The sequence below is a fragment of the Danio aesculapii genome, chromosome 1 (assembly GCF_903798145.1).
Source record: "Danio aesculapii chromosome 1, fDanAes4.1, whole genome shotgun sequence".
Lineage (NCBI taxonomy): Eukaryota > Metazoa > Chordata > Actinopteri > Cypriniformes > Danionidae > Danio > Danio aesculapii.
Window position 1 is genome coordinate 38,737,845 of NC_079435.1, and position 25,885 is coordinate 38,763,729.

Here is a 25,885-nt window from a genome sequence, read left to right on the forward strand (position 1 = left end):
CCTGCCTGGTTAGCATGGGCCAGCCCTTCGCGGTGGCTCATATACACAATTAGACTCGGCTATGTGATTCAGTTCGCGAAACGGCCCCCCAAGTTCATGGGTATTTCACCAGGGTCAGTCCCCTGTCTACCCCTGTCTTGCGAGAGGAGATTGCTGTCCTCCTGGTGAAGGATGCAATCGAGCCGGTCCATCCAGCCGAGATGGAGAGCGGATTTTACAGCCCGTACAGCCCAAAAAGAGTGGTGGGTCACCGCCAATCCTAGATCTACGTGTTTTGAACCACTGTCTGCACAAGCTGATGTTCAGAATGCTCAGGCAGAAATGCATCCTCCGGTGCGTTCATCCTCGGGATAGGTTTGCAGCAATAGACCTGAAGGATGCATACTTCCATGTCTCCATTCCTCCACACCACTGTCAGTTTCTGCAGTTTGCATTCGAAAGTCGAGCTTGGCAACACAAAGTCCTTCCCTTCGAGCTCTCTCTGTCTCTGCGGGTCTTCACCAAGCTCGCGGAGGGGGCCTTAGTGCCCCTTCGGCTCGCGGGCATCCGCATACTGAATCATCTCAACGACTGAATGATTTTAGCCCACTCTTGGGAGCAATTAATTATGCACAGAGACAAGGTACTCTGGCACTTCCACCTGTTGAAGCTTTAGGTCAACCGAGAAAAGAGCAAACTCACCCCTGTGCAGAGCATCTCTTTTCTCGGGCTGGAGCTGGACTCGGTCACCATGACAGCGCGCCTCTCCGGAGTCTGCAAGAGTTCAACAGCCAAATAGTGGTCCCGCTGAAATCATTTCAGAGGCTCCTAGGGCATATGGCATCCGCAGCTGCTGTCACGCTGCTCTGATTACTCCATATGAGACCACTTCAGCACTGGCTCTACGATTGAGTCCCCAGATGCACACGGGCACACACCGAGTCACTGTTACTGCACTGTGTCACCACGCCCTCAGCCCTTGGAATGACCTCTCGTTCCTACAGGTCGAAGTGCCTCTAGGACAGGCGTCCAGTCATGTTGTTGTTTCAACAGATGCTTCCAGCACGGGCTGGGGGGCTGTGTGTTGTGGGCATGCAGCTGTGGGCCTGTGAAAAGAAACCCAGTTGCATTGGCATATCAATCGCATAGAGCTGTTGGCAGTGTTCCTCGCTCTCCACCATTTTTTTCCAGTGCTGGAGCATGCTGGTGAGGACGGACAGCACGGCGGCGGCAGCGGCGTATATCAACTGCATGTGGGGTATTCGCTCTTGGTGCATGTCTCAGCTCGCCCACCATCTGCTCCTCTGGAGTCATACGTGGCTGAAATTGCTGCGTGCCATTCACATTCCAGGCGAGCTCAACCGTGCAGCCGACATGCTCTCACAGCAACCTTTATGTCCCGAAGAATGGAGACTCTACCCCGAGTCTGTTCAGCTGATATGGGCGTGGGGAAGCCCAGATCAATCTGTTTGCTTCCCCTGTGAACTTCATTGCCAGTTGTTTTTTTTCCCTGACCGAGGGCTCTCTCGGCACGGATGCACTGGCCCACAGCTGGTCTCGGGCATGCGCAAATATGCGTTTCCCCCAGTGAACCTGCTCGCGCAGTTACTGTGCAAGGTCAGGGAGGACGAGGAGTAGGTCTTGCTAGTTGCGCCCCTCTGGCCCAACCGGACCTAAATGTCAGAACTTCCCCTCCTCACGACAACCCTCCCCTGGCAGATCATTTCGAATTAATTCACCCCGCCCCCCTCTCATGGCCTCTTGGGATCTTACCCTCATTCTCACAAGCCTGCCTACAGATCCCTTCAAACCACTTGACTCAGTATGTTTAAGATTTCTGCCCCTGAAGACATCTCTGCTGGTCGTGTTGTCATCGATTTAAGAGGGTTGGAGACCTGGAGGCATTTTCGGTCAGTGACTCGTGCCTGGAATTCAGGCCGGCTTACTCTCACATTGTCCTGAGACCCTGCCCGGCATATGTGCCCAAGGTTCCTACCACACAGTTTAAAGACCAGGTAGTGAGCCTGCAGGAGGAGGCAGACCCAGCCCTTTCATTACTTTGTCCAGTTCGCGCTTTGCGTATTTTTCTGGAACGCACTCAGAGCTTTAGATCATCTGAGCAGCTCTTAGTCTGTTATGGTGGTCGCCAGCAGGGAAGTGCCATATCTAAACAGAGGTTGGCCCACTGGATAGTGGACGCCATCTCCCTCGCTTATCAAAGCCAGGGCGAGCCGTGTCCCCCAGGAGTGTGCACTCCACTCAGAGCATCGCATCCTTTTGGGCGCATGCACGCGGCGTCTCTCTAACAGACATTTGTAGAGCTGCGGGCTGGGCGACACCTAATACATTTGCAAGATTTTACAATCTGCGAGTGGAGCCGGTTTCCTCAAGGGTATAAGGTAACCCTTGGTGATTGGGCAAACAATTCTGTTAAGGTGTTGAAACATGCTTGATGCGCCATTCTCCCTAACACGGAGATAAGTGCGTTTATTCAATCTGTCAGTAAAGTTCCCCACTTAGGTGAGCCCTGCAGAGATTCCTCCGAGACCCCCAGCAATGATTCAGCGGAGAAGTCACTTGCTGGCCCATTAAGTTGTAGGTCTGCCCTCTGGTCAGCCCGCGTTTTGGGTATAGGTGTCTGTTATGCGTGATCCCCACTAGGCGATGCCATATGCTTGTTCAGCCACGGTGCAGTCCCCCGTCACTGGCGGACCCTTGTCTTCCCTTTCCGCTAACCATCTTATTATATGCGTACTCCCATTTCTCAGGGCTAGTCCATATACTTTTTTTGCCACCATATCTCCCCACTTGGGTAGCAGGTGGCCTCCACAGCGTCCTCCCTATCGAAACTGCACACTCTCCCAATGTACTGTCATATTTAAATTACTATAAATTATCTAGACGGTTGCGGCTCCCAAAAAATATATCTAAATCTGTAAATCTTCTATTGAAGTGGGATAAGTAAGGGCCAGGGAATACGTTGGAAGACTGCGCCTCTCTATGATGCAGGTGCGCTCACGCTTGCCTAGCTAACCCCTCATCGGAGGCGAAGGTAGGGTGCATTCATTATGGTGTTTTCCAGACATTTCCCCATAAGTGGATTTTCCACTATAGCATTGAATTTCCCTATCCGAAGGGGAACACTCTGGTAACCAAAGTAACCATCATTCCCCGAGGAGGGGAAACGGAAATGCTATATTGCATTGCCATAATGACTGTCCCTTAGCTGTGAGTATTAGTCGCTTCAGCTAAAAAAGATGCCTCAGCCTTGCTCTCGCTGTGCTTATATTGTTTAATTGATTGCAACAAGCATCAGCTGCGCAGGCTGACGCTGCCAACACATTGGCATTTCATTGGCACGTTTACATACTCTTTCAGATGATTGGCTTTCAGAACTAAATCCATAAGTGGATTTTCCACTATAGCATTGCCCCCCCCCCACCCCCCCCCCACCCCTCAGGGAACGAGTGTTACTTTAGTAACCAAAGCATTTCTAATGGATATTTTCAACTAAATCATTTTCAAGGATTTATACCAAGCTGGTGTGACCTTACAGTAGCTCTGTTTACTGTTAGCATTTCCAAATCTTTTATCACTTGAGTTAAAATTATATTAGTTTAATTTTAAAGTACAGCCACCACAAAACCAGACCTTATAACAAAAAAAAAATGTTTACTGTTGTTACAAAATCAAAATTTTAGTTAGTTGTGCAGGGTGATTTTGTGGCATTTGCAATAAAAAAATACATCTAAGCTATATTTTCAATTAAAATTTTTATAATGAAGCAACTTAAATCCAAGTCAATCCTATCTTAGTGATCAATAAAACTGTCAAAGAAACATATGAGGGGTAATTGTTCAGTTCAGTTATTTACTGTAAATAATATGCTGTACAAAAAAGAAACATTATAGAATATAACAGCAAAAACCAAAAAAAATAACAATAAAACCAGGTGTTACACATTAAAAATATTAATGTAATTTATATTAAAGCGAAAAATTTTGGAATAAGCATTATATTGTATACTGTATATATTTACAACTCTTTGTTAATGAATTACACTATATAAGGTACTATAGTATCATTAGTAACTATCTTGAACTAATAGTAATTACCATAGTATACTTCAGCCTTTACTACAGTAAACTATAAATATAGACCTCCTCTCCCTCAGTCATCTTTCCATCAAGCAAGTTTCTTGTGTCACAATGATTGGTTGGTGACGTTACAGACCAGAGTGAGAGGTGGCAGTAACGCACCAAAAAGTTTGTTGTTGACCACCATAAAACAAGAATAAATCGTTTCTCTCCATCATATGGATTTACTTTCATTGGTTAGACACCGGCCTCACACCAAGATCGGTAAATGTAACTTGTGTGGACGCTACTGCACTAATAAAAGAGCTTCCCTACTGAAAAGCTATTTGATTTATAAAGTTTCTCACGCTACTGAGAAATGTAGTTAAGCTAGTAGTGTCACTACTTGTAGCAACGCTACTGCCCAACACTGTTAATGTGATAAAAGGCTGGTTGTAGTAGCCTAATGCTTTCAGTGGCAGAGAGGATTAACGTAACTGGTAGACGTGGTGCGGCACAATAAACCGGAAAACCAATCAAAAGCATCAGAATAGCACCGCTTTAATAAATGGACCATAGCAGAAGGCATCGTGCTTATCAAAAACAGGTAAAGCAACAGATTAATATTATTCAACATATTTAGATGTAACCCCATTTGTAGCCTTTAACATTTTCATGAGTAACTGTAATTTTATTACACATTTTTTTTCTCAGCAACTGTAACAAATTACTGTTACTTTTATTTTGTAATTAAATTACGTAACCCCATTACATGTAACTAGTTACTCCCCAACACTGCTCTTCCAGCTGCAACCCATCACTGGGAAACACTCATACACTCACACACACACACACACACACACACACACACACACGCACACACACGCGCACACACACGCGCACACACGCGCACACACACACACACACACACACACACACACACACACACACACACACACACAGGTCCTTCTCAAACAATTTGCATATTGTGATAAAGTTCATTATTTTTTGTAATGTACTGATAAACATTAGACTTTCATATATTTTAGAGTCATTACACACAACTGAAATAGTTCAAGCCTTTTATTGTTTTGAGTTATGCACTCAATACTTGGTCGGGAATTCTTTTGCAGAAATGACTGTTTCAATGCGGCGTGGCATGGAGGCAATCAGCCTGTGGCACTGCTGTGGTGTTATGGAGGCCCAGGATGCTTCAATAGCAGCCTTAAGCTCATCCAGAGTGTTGGGTCTTGCATCTCTCAACTTTCTCTTCACAATATCCCACAGATTCTCTATGGGGTTCAAGTCAGGACAGTTGGCAGGCCAGTTGAGCACAGTAATACCATGGTCAGTAAACCATTTACCAGGGGTTTTGGCACTGTGAGCAGGTGCCAGGTCGTGCTGAAAAATGAAATCTTCATCTCTATAAAGCTTTTCAGCAGATGGAAGAATGAAGTGCTCCAAAATCTCCTGATAGCTAGCTGCATTGACCCTGCCCTTGATAAAACACAGTGGACCAACACCAGCAGCTGACATGGCACCCCAGACCATCACTGACTGTGGGTACTCGACACTGTTCTTCAGGCATTTTGGCATTTCCCTCTCCCCAGTCTTCCTCCAGACTCTGGCACCTTGATTTCCATATGAAATTTGCTTTCATCCAAAAAAGTACTTTGGACCACTAGTCCAGTGCTGCTTCTCTGTAGCCCAGGTCAGGCGCTTCTGCCGCTGTTTCTGCTTCAAAAGTGGCTTGACCTGGGGAATGCGGCACCTGTAACCTGTATGCATTTCCTGCACACGCCTGTACACGGTGGCTCTGGATGTTTCTACTCCAGACTCTGTCCACTGCTTCTACAGGTCCCCCCAAGGTCTGGAATCGGTCCTTCTCCACAATCTTCCTCAGGGTCCGGTCACCTCTTCTCGTTGTGCAGCGTTTTCTGCCACACTTTTTCCTTCCCACAGACTTCCCACTGAGGTGCCTTGATTCAGCACTCTGGGAACAGCCTTTTTTTTTAGAAATTTCTTTCTGTATCTTACCCTCTTGCTTGTGGGTGTCAATGATGGCCTTCTGGACAGCAGTCAGGTAGGCAGTCTTACCCATTATTGGGGTTTTGAGTAATGAACCAGGCTGGGAGTTTTTAAAAGCCTCGGTAATCTTTTGCAGGTGTTTAGAGTTAATTAGTTGATTCATTAGTTAATAGCTCGTTTAGAGAACCTTTTCATGATATGCTAATTTTTTGAGATATGAATTTTGGGTTTTCATGAGCTGTATGTCAAAATTATCAGTATTAAAACAATAAAAGGCTTGAACTACTTCAGTTGTGTGTAATGAATCTAAAATATATGAAAGTCTAATGTTTATCAGTACATTATAGAAAATAATGAACTTTATCACAATATGCTAATTTTTTGAGAAGGACCTGTATACTATAACTTATTCAATTCACCTATACCGCATGTCTTTGGACAGTAAGGGAAACCGGAACACCCAGAGAAAACCCATGCAAACATGGGGTGAACCTGCAAACTCCACACAGAAATGCCAACTGACCCAGCCGGAGCTCGAACCAGTGACCTTCTTGCTGTGAGGCGATCGTGCTACCCAGTGCACCACTGTGACACCATTATAACATTATGTTAGAATTAAGTTAGTAAAGATAATTATCTTTAAAAATTCTACATTATTTTCCAAGGGTTCCTCTTCTGTGAATGTAGGAAACACAATGTTGAAATGTTGTTGTTGTTGTTGTTGTTGTTGTTGTTGTTGTTGTTGTTTTTTTTTTTTTGTGCCGTAGAAGCTTTTTTTCTAAGTGTGAATAACACATAAAAATCTATTTAACCCTTTTCCACTATGAAGGACCATTAGTTTAACTGTTATTGGGTGTTCAAGAGTCTTTACAGTTGTCAATAAGGAAACTTTATTTTAAAAAGTGCCGAATAGGATTCACACCTCAAAAAGGATGGTTTTAGGCAAATATACAGCTCAAATAATAAACAGATTTTTATTGAATAATTCATGCGAGTGTGCACATTTCTGCTTTTAAACCTCCTGGAGCATTGGCCCAGTTTACATACACTGTAAAAGCATTACTGAAACCATAACTATACTCAAAACAAAGCAAAAATGGGGGTTGGGGGATGGGGGGGGCTAAGGGACATTTAACTTTTTTTTGAACCTAAAGCATTCCTTTAACAGAGGTCTTGTGAAGGTCAGACACCATATTTTACATCTGACCCCTTGTTTACAAGTCCTCATCATGGTTTAGCAGACACATAAAGTGAATAGTGGGAATGCAAACAGCAGTGTCTGACGGAAGGTTTAGTTTAGGACAGAAATCTCTCAACACATGCCCACAGAACCAGTAACCCTACTGTGACCTCCATCCTTCTGTCCCCAGTCAGGCCTGTCTCTCTCGCCGTCTGTGTCCTCAAACCACAAGACAGCCAGTTTCATTTTCTCTCTCTTTCTATGTCTTTTGCATAGAAAGCATGCACTCCAGGAAAGACCAATTTGTTTGAAATCTTCTCATGGGTCATATTTGTTGTAGTTCCCTGCACATAGGAATGTAACCTTCGAAGGTGGCAATTTCCTGCTTTCGGATTCAGCCCAAGTCATTTCAGTTCAGATCAGGGTTGCATTTTCATAACCCATTGTTAGCCAACTAAGGTCGCAAGTTCCGTCCTTACAAACATAGTTCGTTGATTTTGGCGTTTTTCAAATCCATTGTTCCAATGAACATTCACAAATTGCGTGGCAAACTTGTACGCTTGCAATTACACCTCTAGAGCTATAGTTAGAAGCATAGTTCCTGGTTGTGTTGTATTCCCAGTTATCCCGCTATGCCCTATTTGTTTAGAACGTTCCAACATTTAAACTTTCATTCATTCAATTTATTTTGTGCTTAGTCCCTTAATTAATCTGGGGTCACCACAGCATAATGAACTGCCACATTTAAACTTGGAAGGATTAAAAAAAACATTAATGTTATCTCTCTTAGGTGTAATTTGCTTTCCAAGTGTTTAACAGTTTAGTTTTAGCAATCTTCATTTTGACAATTGCGTTCCCTTCGCAGTGCACTTTGAAAACATTTATGTCATTTTGAACGCAGTCTTGGCTCATGACGAAAGCTATAGGTGACCTATTTAAAATCGGAATTTACAGTACGTTACATCTCGAAAGCTTGTGAAAACAAACATTTATAGCATATACGTTAATAGTTTTAATTTATAGTAGGTTATTTATTAAGAAATATATCTGTACTTTAGACCTATTTGACATGGGCTTGTTGGTTAGAACATTTCTGCCGTGGTTTGAATGTGTCAAATTGTAAAAAAACAATATCCTACTTAATAATAATAATAATAATAATAATAAAAACAATAAATTAATAATAAATTAATAATACATTAATCGCAGTAAAAATACAAATAAATTGATAATAATAATAATTATAACAATTATTATTCATTCATTCATTTTCTTTTTGGCTTAGTCCCTTTATTAATCTGGGGTTGCCACAGCGGAGTGAACCACCAACTTATCCAGCATATGTTTTTCGCAGCGGATGCCCTTCTAGCTGCAACCCATCACTGGGAAACATCCATACACACTCATTCACACACACTGTCATACACTACGGTCAATTTTAGCATACCCAATTCACCTGTACCACCTGTCTTTGGACTTGTGGGGGAAACCGCAGCAACCGGAAGAAACCCACAATTATTATTATTATTATTATTATTATTATTATTATTATTATTATTATTATTATTATTATTATTATGTAGGATTTTTTTTTCTTAACAAATGGCCTACTGTAAATTACTACCATGAGCCTACAGTAACGATTTATATGATTTATAGAGATTATAATATGTGTTAGCTTAGTGGTTTTATGTTTAAGAATAGATTATGAAATAGTCTGTATAATATTTGTAAAGGAAACATAGGCCCAATATGTGCCCAATATGTGTAACATGAAAATACATACGATTCTGTTTTGGACATGACATGTGGTTTCTGATTTGAGGCTAGCAACTTGCGATAAAGCTCTGTTAGTGGTTTTAAAGATTTAACAATAAGTTAAACAACACTTACTAACAGAGTACAATATTTCCTCTCACAATTAGGCATTTTACATAATTTTACATTAATATTGTGTTCAGTTTACTGTAAATTCTGCATTTGTTTTTTATCATTCCAGTTTGCGAAAATGAATGAAATGCTTAAAATGTACCTACAGTTCTGGAATGAGTCACATATAAACAAATAGCATACATGCACATGTACATTAAGTCAGAAACATGCATCATCTAAATTATGTAAATCACAACATCAGTTTTGGTTTCTTGCCCACACAACAAACCACCATGTACAAATACAAAGTGCATTAAAAAAACTGCTAAACAAGCCTTATAAACAATAAAGAAATTTGCAAAGCAAGAACTGCACGGAACTGCACTCTTGCAAAAGTGAAAATAATCTATCATTGATTAATATTAAAATTCTATAGGAATCAAATTGTTAGTTAAATCATGAAAAATAAAATGCAAACCATAATGATAATAAGTGTAAGGCTGGGCTTTTATACAGATTTCAATATTCAATTCTGGCTCACAATCTCAGTTTGATAAATTAATTAGCAAATCTACTTAATCTTTATTAATCTTTATTTTTAACCACTAGTTCTGCAAACTACACAGACATTACTATAGGCCACTTCAGACATAATAGCTTCCAGCTCACTGATAAAAGAAACTCTACTAGCTCTATGAGCCTTCTGTAATCACAGATTTGCACAGTTACCTATCCAATTTTACTGTTTATGAATAAATAAATATTATTATTTCAATAAACTACACATCTGAGAACATCTCATTTTACAACTTATTAAAGATCTCCTGAAGTGCTTTGAAACATGCCGTGTTGACAAAATTTCCACTGAAACTGGAAGACACATCAAACCACTCAAACCCCCTTTATTAAAAAAAGCCAATAACATGTTTATGCAGCTTGACCAGAGGTCTAACAGTAATAAAATTCTTGCACAGTATTTTCATTGTCTGAACTGTGTATCCACTATATAGTGCACTATGTGCAATTCACTATATAGACACAATAATAACTGTGTGAACAAGTCATGGCTTTTGACATATAACAACTACAATTTCCATTTAAAATATTGCATACAAATAACAGCAAAATCATTTTCATCTCAGCTACAGTATACTGTCTGCTTATAGTGTACTGGGAGGGACACTTCTGATAGTATGCATTCCGTTGGACAGATCTGATGAGAAGCATGAAAGCATGTATTTTCTAGAAGTTAATTTTGTAATTGTTTTGGAGCTTCTATACTGTAAAAAAAAGTTGACTCGGCTTATAGTTTTAGGCAACCAGCTTCAGGACATTTTTGAGATTAATCAACTTAAATCGAGTCAAGTGCAGTACTTGGGTTGAAGGTTGAGTGAACTCAAAAAAGCTCTGCAGCAATTTGCCTTATACAATTTTGAGAAGTCAACTTTTTTTAACGTATATTAGAAACAAGTAGTAGTGGTTCAATTAGTTTATCATTTGGGTACCCTTTAACTGCTTTTCAAATGCCATGGATTTATACTCAGTACTCAGCTCACATACAATTTTATAGAAATATTTAATTTTTATTTTTTATGTGTATTTTTAAGTATGGTTGTAACATAGGGTCAAGGGCAACAAAGGTGAGGGTCCAAATGCAGTTTATTTAAATTTGATTCAAGCAGGCAATAGTCAAAACAGGAGCAAATGGTTTCATGAAGGCAATCCAAGTAGTAGTTGTGGTCATAGGCGAAGAGATCAGTGCAAGCAGAAAAGCAACATAAACTGGAAGAACGCCATTCAGGGGGTTCAGAGGGGTATGGCGGGTCTGGTGGCGGTAAACTGCTGGTGGCCATTTTTTGAGTGGCAAGCTCCGCAGCCAGCAGGTCTTGCAATTCATAAATAAATAAAATAAAATATATAGGGGTTTCCTTTACCTTCCCCACCTTTCCAATGGTGAAAGGAGACTCACTGACCTGCAGGGTTACATCCAGGGCTTCTTGAAAAGACCAAAATCGATTATGGGTTTTAAATGATTTGTTTAGTCCATGATAGAAAAAAGTCATTGAGGGTCTGGGGGGTCAGGGAGGTCAGTAGGGGTGTCTCAATTCTCTTTAGCTTGAAGGCATAAGGCTAAGGGGAAGGGCTAGATAACCCTTGAAACTGAGACTTTTCAGGACCACACTCGAAACCAAGAGGTTCGAACATTTCCCAGAATGCACCATCTACAACGGCAGCATGGCTGCACACAAAAGTCAGGATTTGCACAAATTAGTATTTTTTGTCATTATTAGGATTTTTTACAACAAACCAGCATGTGTTTTAATAAATTTATAACGCCATTTGTGTTTTCCTGTCATGTTTTTTTTAAACACTAAAATAAAAACCACTGAATTTCGCTATCTATAATCCCTAATAATAACTCCTGTATAGTTGTCCCACAATATACTTTCACATCTGACATTCAATGACACTCGAATACTCTGTCAGAAAAGTCTAGTGGCTGGGAATGAGCTTTTTACTGTGTCTGCTATACAGTACAGTTGTGATCTTATTGCCGCATTATATCGTTATGATAACATGCTATCGTTGCCTTCAGTGATTTCCTGAAGATAAATACCAAAAAAAACGCAACTGAAATAACTACAGCAGTCGCAATCATTGATCTCATATGTAGTAAGAGATAGCGATGACATATGATGACGTGTCACGGTGTTGTAGTGGTGTCCATTTCTTAGGGGTAAAATTTTAAGCCCTTCCCCTTCACACTCTTTTTCAAGAGCCAAGGGGAAGGGGTGCAAAAATAGAATTGGGTTTGAGCCTATGTCTCCATCAAAACAGGAGCAAACAGTAGCATGAGTGTAATCTAAAAAAGTAGTTTTGGTCAAAGGCAAAGAGATTGGTGTAGGCAGCAAAACGACATAAACAATAAATAAAACAAGGGTCAGAAAACAAGACAAGGCTAGACAATAGACCGCTTAGTAATGCTTACAGGAAACAAGACTTATTACTGGATAAATGTGAGTGTGCAGTCTATATAGTCCATTAATCAGTCCACATGAGCTTCAGCTGTGTAAGAGTAATCAGGGGCTGAGCTAGGACTGGTGTGTGAATGAGGTGCCTGATGGGAAATGTAGTTCATTTAAGTGGCAGATGTGTAGTTGTCCAGTGATCTGCAAATGCATGAGTGCTGGTGATCATAACAATGGTATTTTTGGATGCAGCATGACAGTTATCTGCTAAATATTTGATTGTAATAGTTTTAGTGTAATCCTTTAAGACAGGGATGTCCAAGCTCGGTCCTGGAGGGCCGGTGTCCTGGTGAGTTTAGCTCCAACCCTAATCAAACACACCTGAACCGGCTAATCAAGCCTTTACTAGATATACTAGAAACTTCCTGGCAGGTGTGTTGAAGCAAGTTGGAGCTAAACTTAGCAGGACACCGGCCCTCCAGGACCAAGTTTGGACACCCCTGCTTTAAGAAATGTGGTTTTGTATGGATTAAAATAATACTTGTATTTTCAGATGGTTACATTGACTGGAAGTCAATCGTTGCAGGATTTCAGCTTTCTTCAAAATATGCTGTTTTGTGTTCAGCAGAATACATGTCCTTCATTTTCTTTCTGCTTAGTCCCTTAGTTATCAGTGTCGCCACAGCGGAATGAACTGCCTTCAGCAGAATAAAGAATCTCAAAAAATGTTTTGGAACCACTTGAGGGTGGGTAAATAGTGAGTAATATTTCATTTTGGGGTGAACAATCCTTTTAACCCCATTCAGTACTTCAGTCAGATGGGATTAAACTTATAATCATAACGCATAATCATATTTAAATATATACCGTAGATTGATTTTAATCACAATAAACAGGCATATATAAACAGCTTAATCACAGCTTAATCTGACGAAAGTGTGCATGTGCTCAGACACAGATGCCATGTGTTGTTAACACAACATTATGAATGAACTCCATGACATTATTCTGAAGTGTTTCTTCCACTCTGAATTGCAAAAATCTGTCAGTACAACATGCTGCACTGTTTCTGCTCCATATCTTCAACTAATACAGCGAAGGCAGTTACAGCATATTGAGGTTTTATCGAAGTGCCAGTATTTTGCAATACGGTCTTTGTTTCAGTTTACTCTAAGAATGGGAGAGTGTTTAGATTTATCTCTCTCAGGATTTGGAGATATAGATATGATTTTTTTTATTTATAATAATGTAGACATGCATTAAATAAATCAAGGAATAATAAAATATAAACAGAAATTCTTGTTATTAAAGAAATAGTTCACCCACAAATATAATCTATTTCATCATTTACTCACCCTTCACTTGTTAAAAACCTATTTGAGTTTCTTTTTTCTGTTGAACACAAAATACATATTTTGAAGATTGCAGGTTGCTGGGATCCATTGATTCCATAGTATTTTTTCCTACAATTGAAGTCAATGGTTTCCATCAACGAGCATTTTTAAAATACCTACTTTTGTGTTCAACAGATTAAAGAAAATTATAAAGGTTTAAAACTACATGAGGAAGAATGGAAGGCCCAATCCCGATTCTGTTTTTCTACCCCTACCCCCTCCCCCTGACCCTTGAAACAGAGTGTGAAGGGGTTTAAATTTTAACCTTATACACCTTCAAGCTAAAGAGAATTGGGACACCCCTACCCTTTCATGTGAAGGTGCAAAATGAGGGGTAGGGGTAAGGAAAAGGGCTAAGAGGTAGAATTGGGATTGGCCCTAAGTATTGTGGTATTTTTTATTTTAGGTGAACTATCCTGTCACAGTCGCTCCCTCTACAAATGCACAAAACTCTGTATTTATCAAAAGAACACGTATTTATTCACAAAACACTCACTAAAGGCACTCGAACATCGACAGACAGGAATCACAAGGAGATGTATAATTTATGACAGTTCAATACCAGACCAAGGACTGAAGAAAACACCGGAGTATAAATACACAAGACATAATGAACTAAATACAAATAGTGAGACACAGGTGGAAATGCTTAACACTAACAAATGGTGAGAAAACAGAACAAAGGAATCACATGATGCAAACATAAAGCACATGGAGCACGGCACATGGGAAACACAACACAGACACACCAGACATGTGACATATCCCTTTAAGGTGCACAGTTTCTCCATTTGTTTAGACTTAATGTACTGTATTCAGAATAGATTTTTGCAATAATCGTAGAACCCACATTTTATTACATGGTAATAAGGTGCTACAGTACATGTACGGTTTTATCTAGGATTAGAATGACATGTATGATGCAAAACAGTGATTAATTATAATAAAACAAACTCAGAATATTTAAATATATATTTTTACAAGTGTTTTTGCTTTACTGATCTGAAATTTACATCTGCATTAATTTAATGCTGGGATTAAGGATTTTTTTTTCTGTTAAGATAAATAAAATTATTTTAAATATACTTTAGGTTACTGATCTATTTGGGTTTGTTAGCTCAGCATATTAAGCCTACTGTCCCCTATTTATGGGTGAAATTCGACTTATATTTTAAATTTGACTATCCGGTTAGAGCGGTAGTTAAATCTAGCTTTTTCAATTAAGGCAACTGGGAAAAATATAGCAATATATACCAAAACAACAGTTTAAGACAGTAATCCATGCTTTTGTGACCACTCAGTTAGATTACTGTAATGCACTGTATGTGGGGAGTAGCAGGTCAGCTTTTGCAAATGGTGCAAAATGCTGCAGCACGCATTTTAACTGGTACTCGCAAATGTGGTCACATTTCCCTCGTGTTAGCTTTGCTTCTGTCACAAGCGATCTAATCCTTGCAAATCGCTGATAAACACGCAGATCGCTGATGGACTACAAATCCACCATCACATGGACTACGCGTTTCAGTCATGCACCACTTATACGCACCTGTTCCAGATTTTTGCTGACTTACAGCTGAAGCTGCTGATGGAATGATTACAGGACTATATAAACGGCACACACAAACACTTCTATGCTGAGTCTTGTTATACGGTCTTTGTGAACATTACGACACATTTTTTCTTGCCTTGCTTTGCCGTGTTTTGACCCTCATTTGTTAGTTTGTTTACGTTGCCTGCTACCTGCCTTTTGATCTCTGTTTAATAAACCTGCGTTTGTATCCGCACCTACCTTATCAACGTTCATTTCACATTACAGATTCATTGGTTGCAAGGGAATTTTAGAATACAGTTTAAGACTCTTTTATTTGTTTTCAAATCTCTAAATGGTCCTGCCCCAACTCATATCTCTGTGCTAATACACCCCTATAAGCCCATTCGTTCTTTCAGGTCAGCTGATCAGCTTCTCCTTACTGTGCCAAAAACAAAGCGTAAGCTTAGAGGGGATCATGCTTTCGTTGTTGGAATTAGTTACCGCTGTCCATTAGACAGGCCTCTTCCGTGTTCTCATTTAAATCAGCTCTTAAAACTCTTTTTTTTGTTGTTGTTGTTGGCATTTTACACCTGATCCTAATAACAGTTTTTTTTAATTTATATACCTTTTTAGGTAGTTTATCTATTTATTTTTAATTTGTTGTATATTTCTGTACAGCACTTTGGCTTACTTCTGTGTTTTTAAGGTGCTCTATAAATAAAGTTTGACTTGACTTCACTTACTCAATACAAGTTGAATAAATTTCCATCATTATAAATATTTTACATTCTCTCAGATTTGTGAAATGTGGTTAATGTGTTTGTTATATTGAAGTAAGTGAAATGAACAATTACTTGTATGGTTATTAAAACTTGAAAGAAACAGTCACTTGACATTTATTGTGATAATTATCATTATCAATTTTTTATTGTGATAATGTTTATTTATTTTGGCCATATCATCCAACTCTATATCTAATAGGCATCTGTTTCCTCAGATGGTTTAAATTTGTTGGGTTTTACAGTGAATTCGGGTTTACTGAAGCTCTATCATACAAGATACATTATTTGAGTGTTTGCACAGCCGAATGGGCAACACCTCTGACATTAAATCTATGCTTAACATGTTGAGAAATTTTGCTGACATCTAAATGTATTTTGGGCTGCTAATGTGTTACGCTCATGATTAGTACAATCCGGGAGCAAGTGAGAAAACTCAAAAACGTCCAAACTGCTCCTCGCTTCAGGCAAAAATCATGCACACTTTACTGACTTTCTCACTAGAGAGAAAGAGTGAGAGGCAGGGTGAAGAAAGATAAGGCCTAGAATAGTAGCAGCGATTCTATATAGTTCCGCTCCATTGTTCACTTCCTGCTTGTATCCAGTGCATATTGCGGTAGAGTCACATCCTCTTATCAAATCAAGTGACATTGTTATATTCTCCATTTAAAGAGCTTCAATACTTATGGGTAATCTCCTGTCATCTGCAATGCCTGTTCATTCCACACTTTTCCATATGAAAGATTCAATTTATCGGTTCACAGAGCGAAAACATTCACCGGCCCCCTTATCTCAACGCGATCACAATAGTCAGTCACTGCTCATTACCGCAGGCAGGTTTTCAAGTGTCTCATTTCCTGTAAGTGCTGTAGAATTGTTCATTCACACAATTGCGTTGGACAGAATAACTGTACAGATGTAAGTTTTGACCTGGTGAGTCAAACTCATAGTTGGTTATTGACTGCTATGAAGTTTAATGAAGCCTGGCTGGGATGAGTGTGTTGTGATGTTACAGAAAACAGTCTGCTTACAAAAAAAAAAAACTATGAAAAGAGCAGTTTATGAGCTTATCCTAAATGTGCCGGCTTCAAGGAGATGAATTATGAATTAAGGAAATGCAATAATTTACAGTATGCATACTGTAAATAGACTACACTATACAATATAATCACAGTGGTTGGCTGTAAATTACAGTGATCCCTTGTGTATTGACAGATTAACTGTAATAGTGTTCATTAACTGAAATGTGCTGGCAATTACAGAAGTTCCCAGCATGCAACATGGCATGAATAAATTATGCAATTACCCTTTTCCTGCTGGTTTTGTGGTTGCTTTTTTATTTTAAGCTTTTTTGTTGTTGTTAGAATAAATCCTAATTTTTAGACTATTCAGAATTTGTCCCGTACTGTCACAGTATGAAGGTGATGGTTCGGTTCACTCTCTCCCACGACAAATACACAACATGGCTAAAGTCTTGTTGTTGATTCCAGTTGTAAGAACAACAAGTAATAAATTGACTTCTAGTTGATCATTTGGAAAAGTGGCAGAAGGCAAGAGTCTCACAGAAATCAGTCGAGTTTGGTGAAGGAAAAATCATGGTTTGTGGTTACATTTAGTTTAGGGGCGTGCAAGAGTTCTGTAGAGTGGATAGCAACATCGACAGCCTGAGGTATTAAGACTTTTGTGCTGCCCATTATGTGACAATCCACAGGAGAGGGCGAATTCTTCAGCAGGATAGCACTCATTATTATTCTTCAGCCTCCACTTCAAAGTTCCCAAAAAGCAAAGAAGGTCAAGGTGCTGGCCAGCCCAGTCACCAGATATGAACATTATTGAGCATCTCTAGGGTAAGATGAAGGAGGCGGAGGAAGATGAATCCAAAGAATTTTGATGAACTCTGTGAGTCCTACAAGTACACTTTCTTTGCCATTCCAGATGACTTTATTAATAAGTTATTTGAGTCATTGCAGAGATGTATGGATGCAGTCCTCCAAGCGCATGGGATCATACACAATATTAATTCCTTTTATACTGAACCATGACTTTATATTCTATACTGTACATTATTTCTGTTAAGTGACAAGACTTTTGTCAAAGCAAAGTCAGACCTTACTGTCCGAATTAAATAATAAAAAAACAAAGGCATGATCTTATTTTATTTTTGAGAAATTAAGTGTAATCTAGAGGCCTTTGCCTTTCATATAAGCCACTTCTGATACCAGATGATCAAGTAGAAGTCAAGTTATTTGTTGTTCCTGAAACTTAGGACATAACATAGGTGACAAGACTTTTGTCAGTTAGACTGAAAAGAGCACAGCAGTGCAACAACTAAGGAGCCATTCACAAAGAACGCGTCGTTGCATCTGAAACCATGAGATGCATGCTGCTTAGGCGTAGTTTCACCGTTACCATTGTCATGCTACTATAAACAAAAGCTCCCACCACTGTTCTTCTGATTGGTCCACTGCTGCAGACTGACAGTATGACAAATAAGTGCTGCTGTGGGTGAAAGTTGAAATCATTATATATTTACACAGTTTCTAAAAAACATGGTGCTGACACAAGAAACAAGTGTATAATGGTCACACATGTTTGTCGAACAATGGAAATATAAGATACTGTCTCATCATGTGTGCGCACAAATCATTTTGTGAGTAAGTAAGACTTTTGTCTATGCACACACATAACATTGTTGTAACAACTGCATAACAGTCGTTGTCCGCTAGACATGTTGTTTTGGATGGACACAGTACATTAAAAGAGATTTCAATTTTAAATCTTACTGAATCTTAAATTTAATACACAATTTTTTTTTTTCTGTTGTTTAAGAAGAGGGCTAAGCTTAATCTTTATTTGCTTACCTAATTGTAAAGCTTTATTTTTCATAATTGTGTTAATTTTTCATTTGTCTAAGCCCTCTATGTACATTTAATGGCAATTAAAACTTAAATTACATTTTAAATTATCGCATTTAAACAGATTGTTTATCTGTATTCATTTTTATTACATTATTCGTTTATATGTTGATCAGTATATTACTCACATATACTGCAGATTTAACAATGTATGTGCTCTTTTTAAAAGTATGCTTAAGTGTACTGATCTTTGTATTTGAATTACAATGTAAGTGATGAATGAAATGTGCCTTCATCTCTGGGAACATAGAGGACACCTATCAGGCAAAATCAACTTTTGAAAACTATTTGGACAGAAATGTAAAGTATGTCCGCAGTCATTTGGAGTGATATAAACACAACACGTCTCTATTTTTACATTTCTTCATGGTAAACTATGATTTTGAGACCTACTTCACCTTGGCATAGCAGTGCGGTTTTCCCTGCCAGTTGATATTGATCGACAGTCATGTATTAGCATGTATCAGTATTAACGCATATTATCATGTCCATAAGACATCTGTTTCAAATCTGTCATCCAACTGCACCTTAAGAAGCAGTACATGGTACACTGTGTATTTTTATAACATTATATTTTTGAAGTATACTTTTTTAAACTATGCAGTTCATAAACGCTGGAATCAACACAGCTGCACACAACTGTAAAAGAGGACACTTCAGTCAAACAATAGGAGTCCTGGTTTGTGGATGTTAAATCAAGTTTATTTTGTACAGTAACTTAGTAAATTATTTATTTTGCATCTTGTATAAATAAAGCCAAATAAGAGCGATTTAAATCAAAATTGACTGGCCAGAAATCACCTTATAATACCAGTAATAACTGGTCAGTTCAGAATTACATTTACAGCACTCTTTATATTTTAATATTTCTTGTAGATTACATTTTATTGCACTGTTTTAGACATAAGCAAAGAGATTTGATGCTAGGCAGATGCCTGAGACTGTGTTCATGTTTCAGTAGGTTACAGTTAGACGTTAGTTTTATGAGTGCCATATATATATGCAGGAAAATCTGTTTGGAAAAGCTTAGCCGTGAAGGTCTAATCCATAAAGACAGTAATGTACTGTATGCTCTTCAATGATTTTGTATGGGAATTTACTTAAGTGCTAACAGGCTTCTTTTTTTTACTTTATTTATAGATATTTTTATGAAAACATAAAACTCAATAGTGTACACCATGTATATTTGTTAACAAATTTATCTGTGTTTATTACCTGATACCAACTAGAACATGCACCAAAACCCAAACAAACAAATACAGCAACTATATAGCACCATCAACAAAAATCTCAGCCAGACTAATGGAATAAGAAACAAAACAGAATGACATGTGAAAAGGAAAAAGAAAAAATTTATTACAAAAAAAAAAAATAATAATTACAGAGGCATTATTAACCTATACATCTAAGGAAGGGGCCCCATATTTTGTCATACATCTTCTGTTTGCCCAATCTAGAGAAATGTAACCTTTCCAGCTTGAGGGCAGAAACCATTTCAGCTAACCATTTAAAAAACATTTGGAGGTGTTGTGGATTTCAACTCCATCATAATCACTCTCTTGGCCAACACCGTGCCAAACATAAGAGGGAGTTGTTGATGTTTAGGCCAAGTTAGAGTCTGGTCTGAACATCCAAACAATGCTAATTCCACATCAAGTGCTAACAGTTTTTACTGCAGGCTTCAAAGATTGTCTTTAAAACTGTCATTGTCTAAGAGTCAGCGTACAGGTCATGATTGTTGTTATTGTTGTTTTCTCCCAGTATACCCAATGTATTGAGTCGCCATTCATTTTTTAAGCTGAAAACAACTAACTGGATTTAAATTGTCTTTGTAAAATCAATGGTCACACTTTACAATAAGGTTTATTAGTTAATGTTAATTAATGCATTTACTAACATGAAAATTAATGAACAATACTTTTACTACAGAATTTGTTCATGTTAGTTAACGTTATTTTATGAAAATACAGTTGTTCATTGTTAGTTCATGTTAACTCTCGGTGCATTACTAATGTTAACTAGCACAGACTTGGATGTTAATAATGCATTAGTAAATGTTCAATTATGATTAATAAATGCTGTACAAGTGTTGTTCATGATTAGTTCAGGTTAGTAATTGCATTAAGCAATGCACCTTATTGTTAAGTGTTACCAAATCAATTTTTGAAGATAATTAGGGCTATAAAGTTGCGAGTAATGGGAATTAGATGTCCACATCAAAAGGGCTTTCTGCTGTACAATTTGTTTAGGTAAAACATTTTAAAGAAATGACTTGAAGTGACTTTCATATCATTCTTTTTCACTATGAATACTTCAATAATGGTCAAAATACTCAAAATGTAACCGAGGAGCATAACCTAGCACAACACAGAAAGAGTCTGTGTATTGATGATGGATCTTATTATGCATGCTCTAAAAACAGCTCGCTGAAAGTTGTAATGAGCAAATAATGTAGTTAAAATGATCATTTCAGTCAGCAATGTTAGTAATGAATGTCAAGCTGCAACCAAAGACTTTAAAGTCTGCATGGATGAAAACAAGGAGATGTGAGTTGGTTGATTCATTATTTCAGGTCAGAATAATCATATTTAATCTTATTTAATTGAGTAATTGTTCACACCTGTTGATGTGAGTGTAATAATTGTGAACTTATTCTGCACAGAATATTAGCACCAGGATGGTAAATATTTAACTTTTTGTTATTAACTATATTTTTGCATGAAAGACAATTATGAAATTAATGAACAACATTTTTCGTATAATTAGCCCTGTGTCAATTTTGCTGTTCTGTGTCTGTGATTTATATTATAAAATAGCACAGTTCATAAAGTTTTTTTTTTTTTCATTTTAGGTTAGTTTAAGATGAAAGTTTATTAATCAGCCTAATTATTTGCTGGGTTTTATATCACTGTCGTCCCTAAATGTATCGAAATGCAATAAATGGGATTTCTATTGAAAACATTTCACCCCCTATTTTGTTGAGGCTTGAGCTTGTTCTTTTATAACACTCTTATCTTTGTCTTGTCTGATGTTGACTGTAAGCCACAAGACCTCAGTTCATCCTTCAAAGACAACGCGTTTGCTTCACTTTCTTCTGGAGGGACAGAAAACAACAGGGACTTTAGTGTGACAAGGGAGGAGACAGAGAATGAAGGAAAATAAGACAAGACAGGGTGTAAGAGCAAAATTTAAAAGTGAACGTGGAAGAAAGAAAATAAGATCAAACAAGACACTGACATTCAATGGTAACGGATGTATATTTTGGGGTTCACTACAGTATCTCTCTTTCTCTCTCTTCTTTTTTTTTACTGGACCTTAAATCAAAGGGTTTAACAAAGGATATTGTATCAAAGTTTCAGCAGACAGACCAAGAATAGTAATTTAATAAATGACAAAAGAAGAGCAAAAATGCTTAAAATATATAATAAATGAGAATATGACTTATTTCACTGACATCTGGAACAAAAATAGTAGCTATACATGGCATTCAGTCACCCTGAAAAGTGTTTGAACACTTAAGACATGTTTAAAGGTCCTAAATGTAAAATACTGGCCTGAATTAGACCTGTTTTGTGTTTGCTTTTGGGTTTCATTTATTATCTTGTCTTTTTATTAATTCCACACACTATGCTTTGGATTGCCCTCATCCTACTGATTGCCCATGCTTTGGCTTTTGCCTGCCTGACTAAGATTTATTAAATTGCATTTGGAACCTCTGTTGTCTCCCTGTTACAATTACCTAAATACGCACTTTTAATTTAATCTCATTCATATTCATGTGTAAATCTCAAATTATATTTGTTTAAATATAGTACATTTTGATATTTACAATTTTAATCTTTAAAAAAAATATAAACTTAGGGATGTCAAACAAGAATTTTCAAACTTGCTCTTTAAAAGACCCGCTATTGTTAAACACATGCGGAATATGTGTAAATACTTTATACTTAAACTTTATTTAAATTTATTATTTATTATTATTTAAATACTTATATATCCAACTAAATAAATAAATATATATATATATATATATATATATATATATATATATATATATATATATATATATATATATATATATATATGTGTGTGTGTGTGTGTGTGTGTGTGTGTGTGTGTGTGTGTGTGTGTGTGCGTGTGTGTGTGTGTGTGTGTGTGTGTGTGTGTGTTTCTATTAAAGATTTGAGGTTACTGGTATGCAAAAGAGTAGTGTTTATTCTTTGGATGCTGGCATTTTTATTGACAACGATATGTGTTGCTTCAGTCAATGAGCAATAACTGTGCTAATGGCAGTTCTGACATCTCTGATGTCTCTTTTTTCTTACCCAGTCCACGTTACATATCTTGTAAAAGCATCCTTACAGCAGCTTGAACTGGAGTAGTTGAAAGAACATTCTGGTTGTTCAAATTATGATATTATGGCTAATTAGCTCAACAATATTAATTTATATTCACAAGATATTTCGGTATCACTTTATTTTGATGGTCCCTTTAACGCATTTTGTTGAATTTAAGTTACATTGCATCTACTGAATAGATTATAAGTAGAGTGTTAGGTTGCCGTTAGGGTTAGAGTTAGGGTTAGTGTAAGTTGACATGTACTTGCAAAGTTTATTATAGCCAGTTAAATGTCTGTTGAAGGAGCCGTATCAACAGATATTAACCTTAGGCAGACAGTCTACTAATACTCAAATGAGAAGTAATTGGCATGTAGTTGGCATGTAGGGTTACCGATATTTCAAATGAAAGTGATTTGATCTTATTAGTTGAAAATGTATTCACTCTTTGGTTGCATTTGTCTACAGTAAAATAACTTCATCTTTCAAAGGTGTGAAAAAGTCTGTCACAATTGTATTAAGTTACATCAATGTTTTTGTAACTCTACCAAAAGCATAGCATTGTTAAAATACAACATGATAATTCTATAGTACTTTTATGTGAACAAGACTCTATAAAGTCACCTAAAAAGAGTTCCCTTTGAAAAAAAATATATTTTATGCATATAATTTCTCTGTTGCCCTATTGTTTAGACCTGTGTAAAATTGATTATGCCTGTTCAGTCAGTTGCTAACTGAACTACAGTATATCAGAAGCTAGAAATAAGACTATCTAATGGTAAATTGATGACACTGTTGATCATTCTTGGTCAAAAAGTATTGAAACGTCATGAAATCTGAGCTGACATTTTTATGAATGAACCAAATGTCTTTGATCATTCAAATCTGAAGGTTCTGCAGCTCATAAGAACACACAGAGACTCTGAAACAGATCGATGCAAGCAGAAGCTTTAAAGCCCAAGAGGTTTACCATGAGATCTGTATTATAATGGTGATTGTCACATTGTGAAACTGCTTTAAGGTTAGATTGCTCCTATTCATTGAGTGTCATAGCTGGGCTTATCTCAACAGCTCCAAAAGGCAAAGCCAGCATGTATGTGTGTGAGAAAGAGAGATATAAAAAGAGTAAATGGTACACAGGGCAAAAAAAAAAAAAAACAATAAAAGTCTTTGTTCATAGAAAGGGTTGGGATTATAGAACTGAAAGGAGATTTGTCCGTTTGAAGTAATCCTTCATTTTGTCCTCATTTGATACTGAATCTATTTTATCTCTTCTCTTTCCCTGCCATAGGATGAAAAAAATCAGGTATTAATAACCAACGCCTGGCTACAGCTGGTGAGTTTCTATTTATACTTGTTTATTGTAAATGTACTGTATGTGCAGGCCTATTGTACATGTAAATCCCTTTACTATGGTCACTTGGATGCTATTTTGTTAAGATTGCTTTGCAAGTTCACACAGAAAACACAATTCACTGTAGTTCCTAGCTAAAATCAACACTGGTTTTACAGTGAAACACAAGCATTAATCCTAATTAAGTTTAAAGAGGTATTTTATCAATTATCAAGTAATTGTTTTTGTACAGCTACTATATACTAGCACATCAAAACTTTTTTGATAGAGAGAGTTTGTGACAATAGTGATTACATTTAAGGGGAGGATTTAGAAGTTTTAGTTTAGAAGACATTCGAGTAGTTTGCATCACTGAATGTTGTTTAACATTTGCATTGAACAGTTTTACACTGTAGTTACAGAACAAACACCACATTCTTTTACTGAAGCTCACTGTTTGTTTTTTAAACACCTCTACATGTACATTATTGAGTGGTGATTTTAAGCATTAAGAATGGATGTGTGGTGCGTTATGCGAGGCTTAGTGCTCAAATCAGATTTTTTTTCTCATATCAGATTTTTTGTATTTCATTTTTTGCATAGCTGTTTACTTTGTTTTAAAGGTGACCAATATCAAATTTCCAGTATGAAATTATCATGGTCCTAAATTACCATGGCCTGCAAGCACATAAGAACAACTATACACACAGCATAAACCTTCTATTTATGTAAACGATTTGTATACTGAACACCGTTGTGTACTTTTGTTTGTCTAGACGACTGCAATTCAATTTACATAAGTATTGGTCAATCCTATATAAATCGTTTACAAGTAATCCTACAGTACAGCTGCTAGACTTCTAATGCCGAGTTCAGACTGCATGACTTTAGCCCAGATTTTGACTCGCCGACAGGTTTTGAGAATTAGCTGGCAAAATTATGCTGTGTGAAATTTTGATTGAAAATAACATAGATAGAACATAGATAGCTTCCACTAGTATGGGTATCTGCAGGCCAGCGAGACGTGTTAAAAGGGCTTCTTTTCAGTCTATTTGGACCCAAGAAATGGAGGAAAACCAGTGGAAATTTGGCAGGGGCACCCGTGTCTGTTTTATGGGTCATCTGAGCAATACCACAACTGGGTCGAAAAAGAAAAAAAAGTTGAAGAGAAATTGCTAATTCTCTTCAGAACTTCATTACTGGCACATGTGAACTTGAGCACAATTTGACCATATTTTGAACCTACAAATTAGATTTGTGTATTTATGAATCGTATTTTGAATTTACAAAATGAAATTGCATATTTTTGAATCGAATATAAATTTTACGAATTAAATTTGCGTATTTTTAAATTGTGTTTTGAACTAACAAATTAGATTTGCGTATTTATGAATCATATTTTGAATTTACGAATTGTATTTCTGTATTTATGAATCGCGTTTTGAATTTACAAATTGAATTTACATAATTTTGAATCATGTTTTGAACCAAC

At 37.4% G+C, this 25,885-nt stretch overlaps 1 protein-coding gene across 1 annotated transcript in view; it reads left to right on the forward strand.

Moving 5' to 3' along the window:
- chrna8 (cholinergic receptor, nicotinic, alpha 8) overlaps positions 1 to 25,885 on the forward strand; it is a 157,425-nt gene that overhangs the window by 74,622 nt on the left and 56,918 nt on the right. Inside the window, exon 3 of the mRNA XM_056460106.1 lies at positions 24,352 to 24,396. Within this exon, the coding sequence (XP_056316081.1) occupies positions 24,352 to 24,396 (45 nt within the window). The remainder of the gene's footprint in view (positions 1 to 24,351; positions 24,397 to 25,885) is intronic.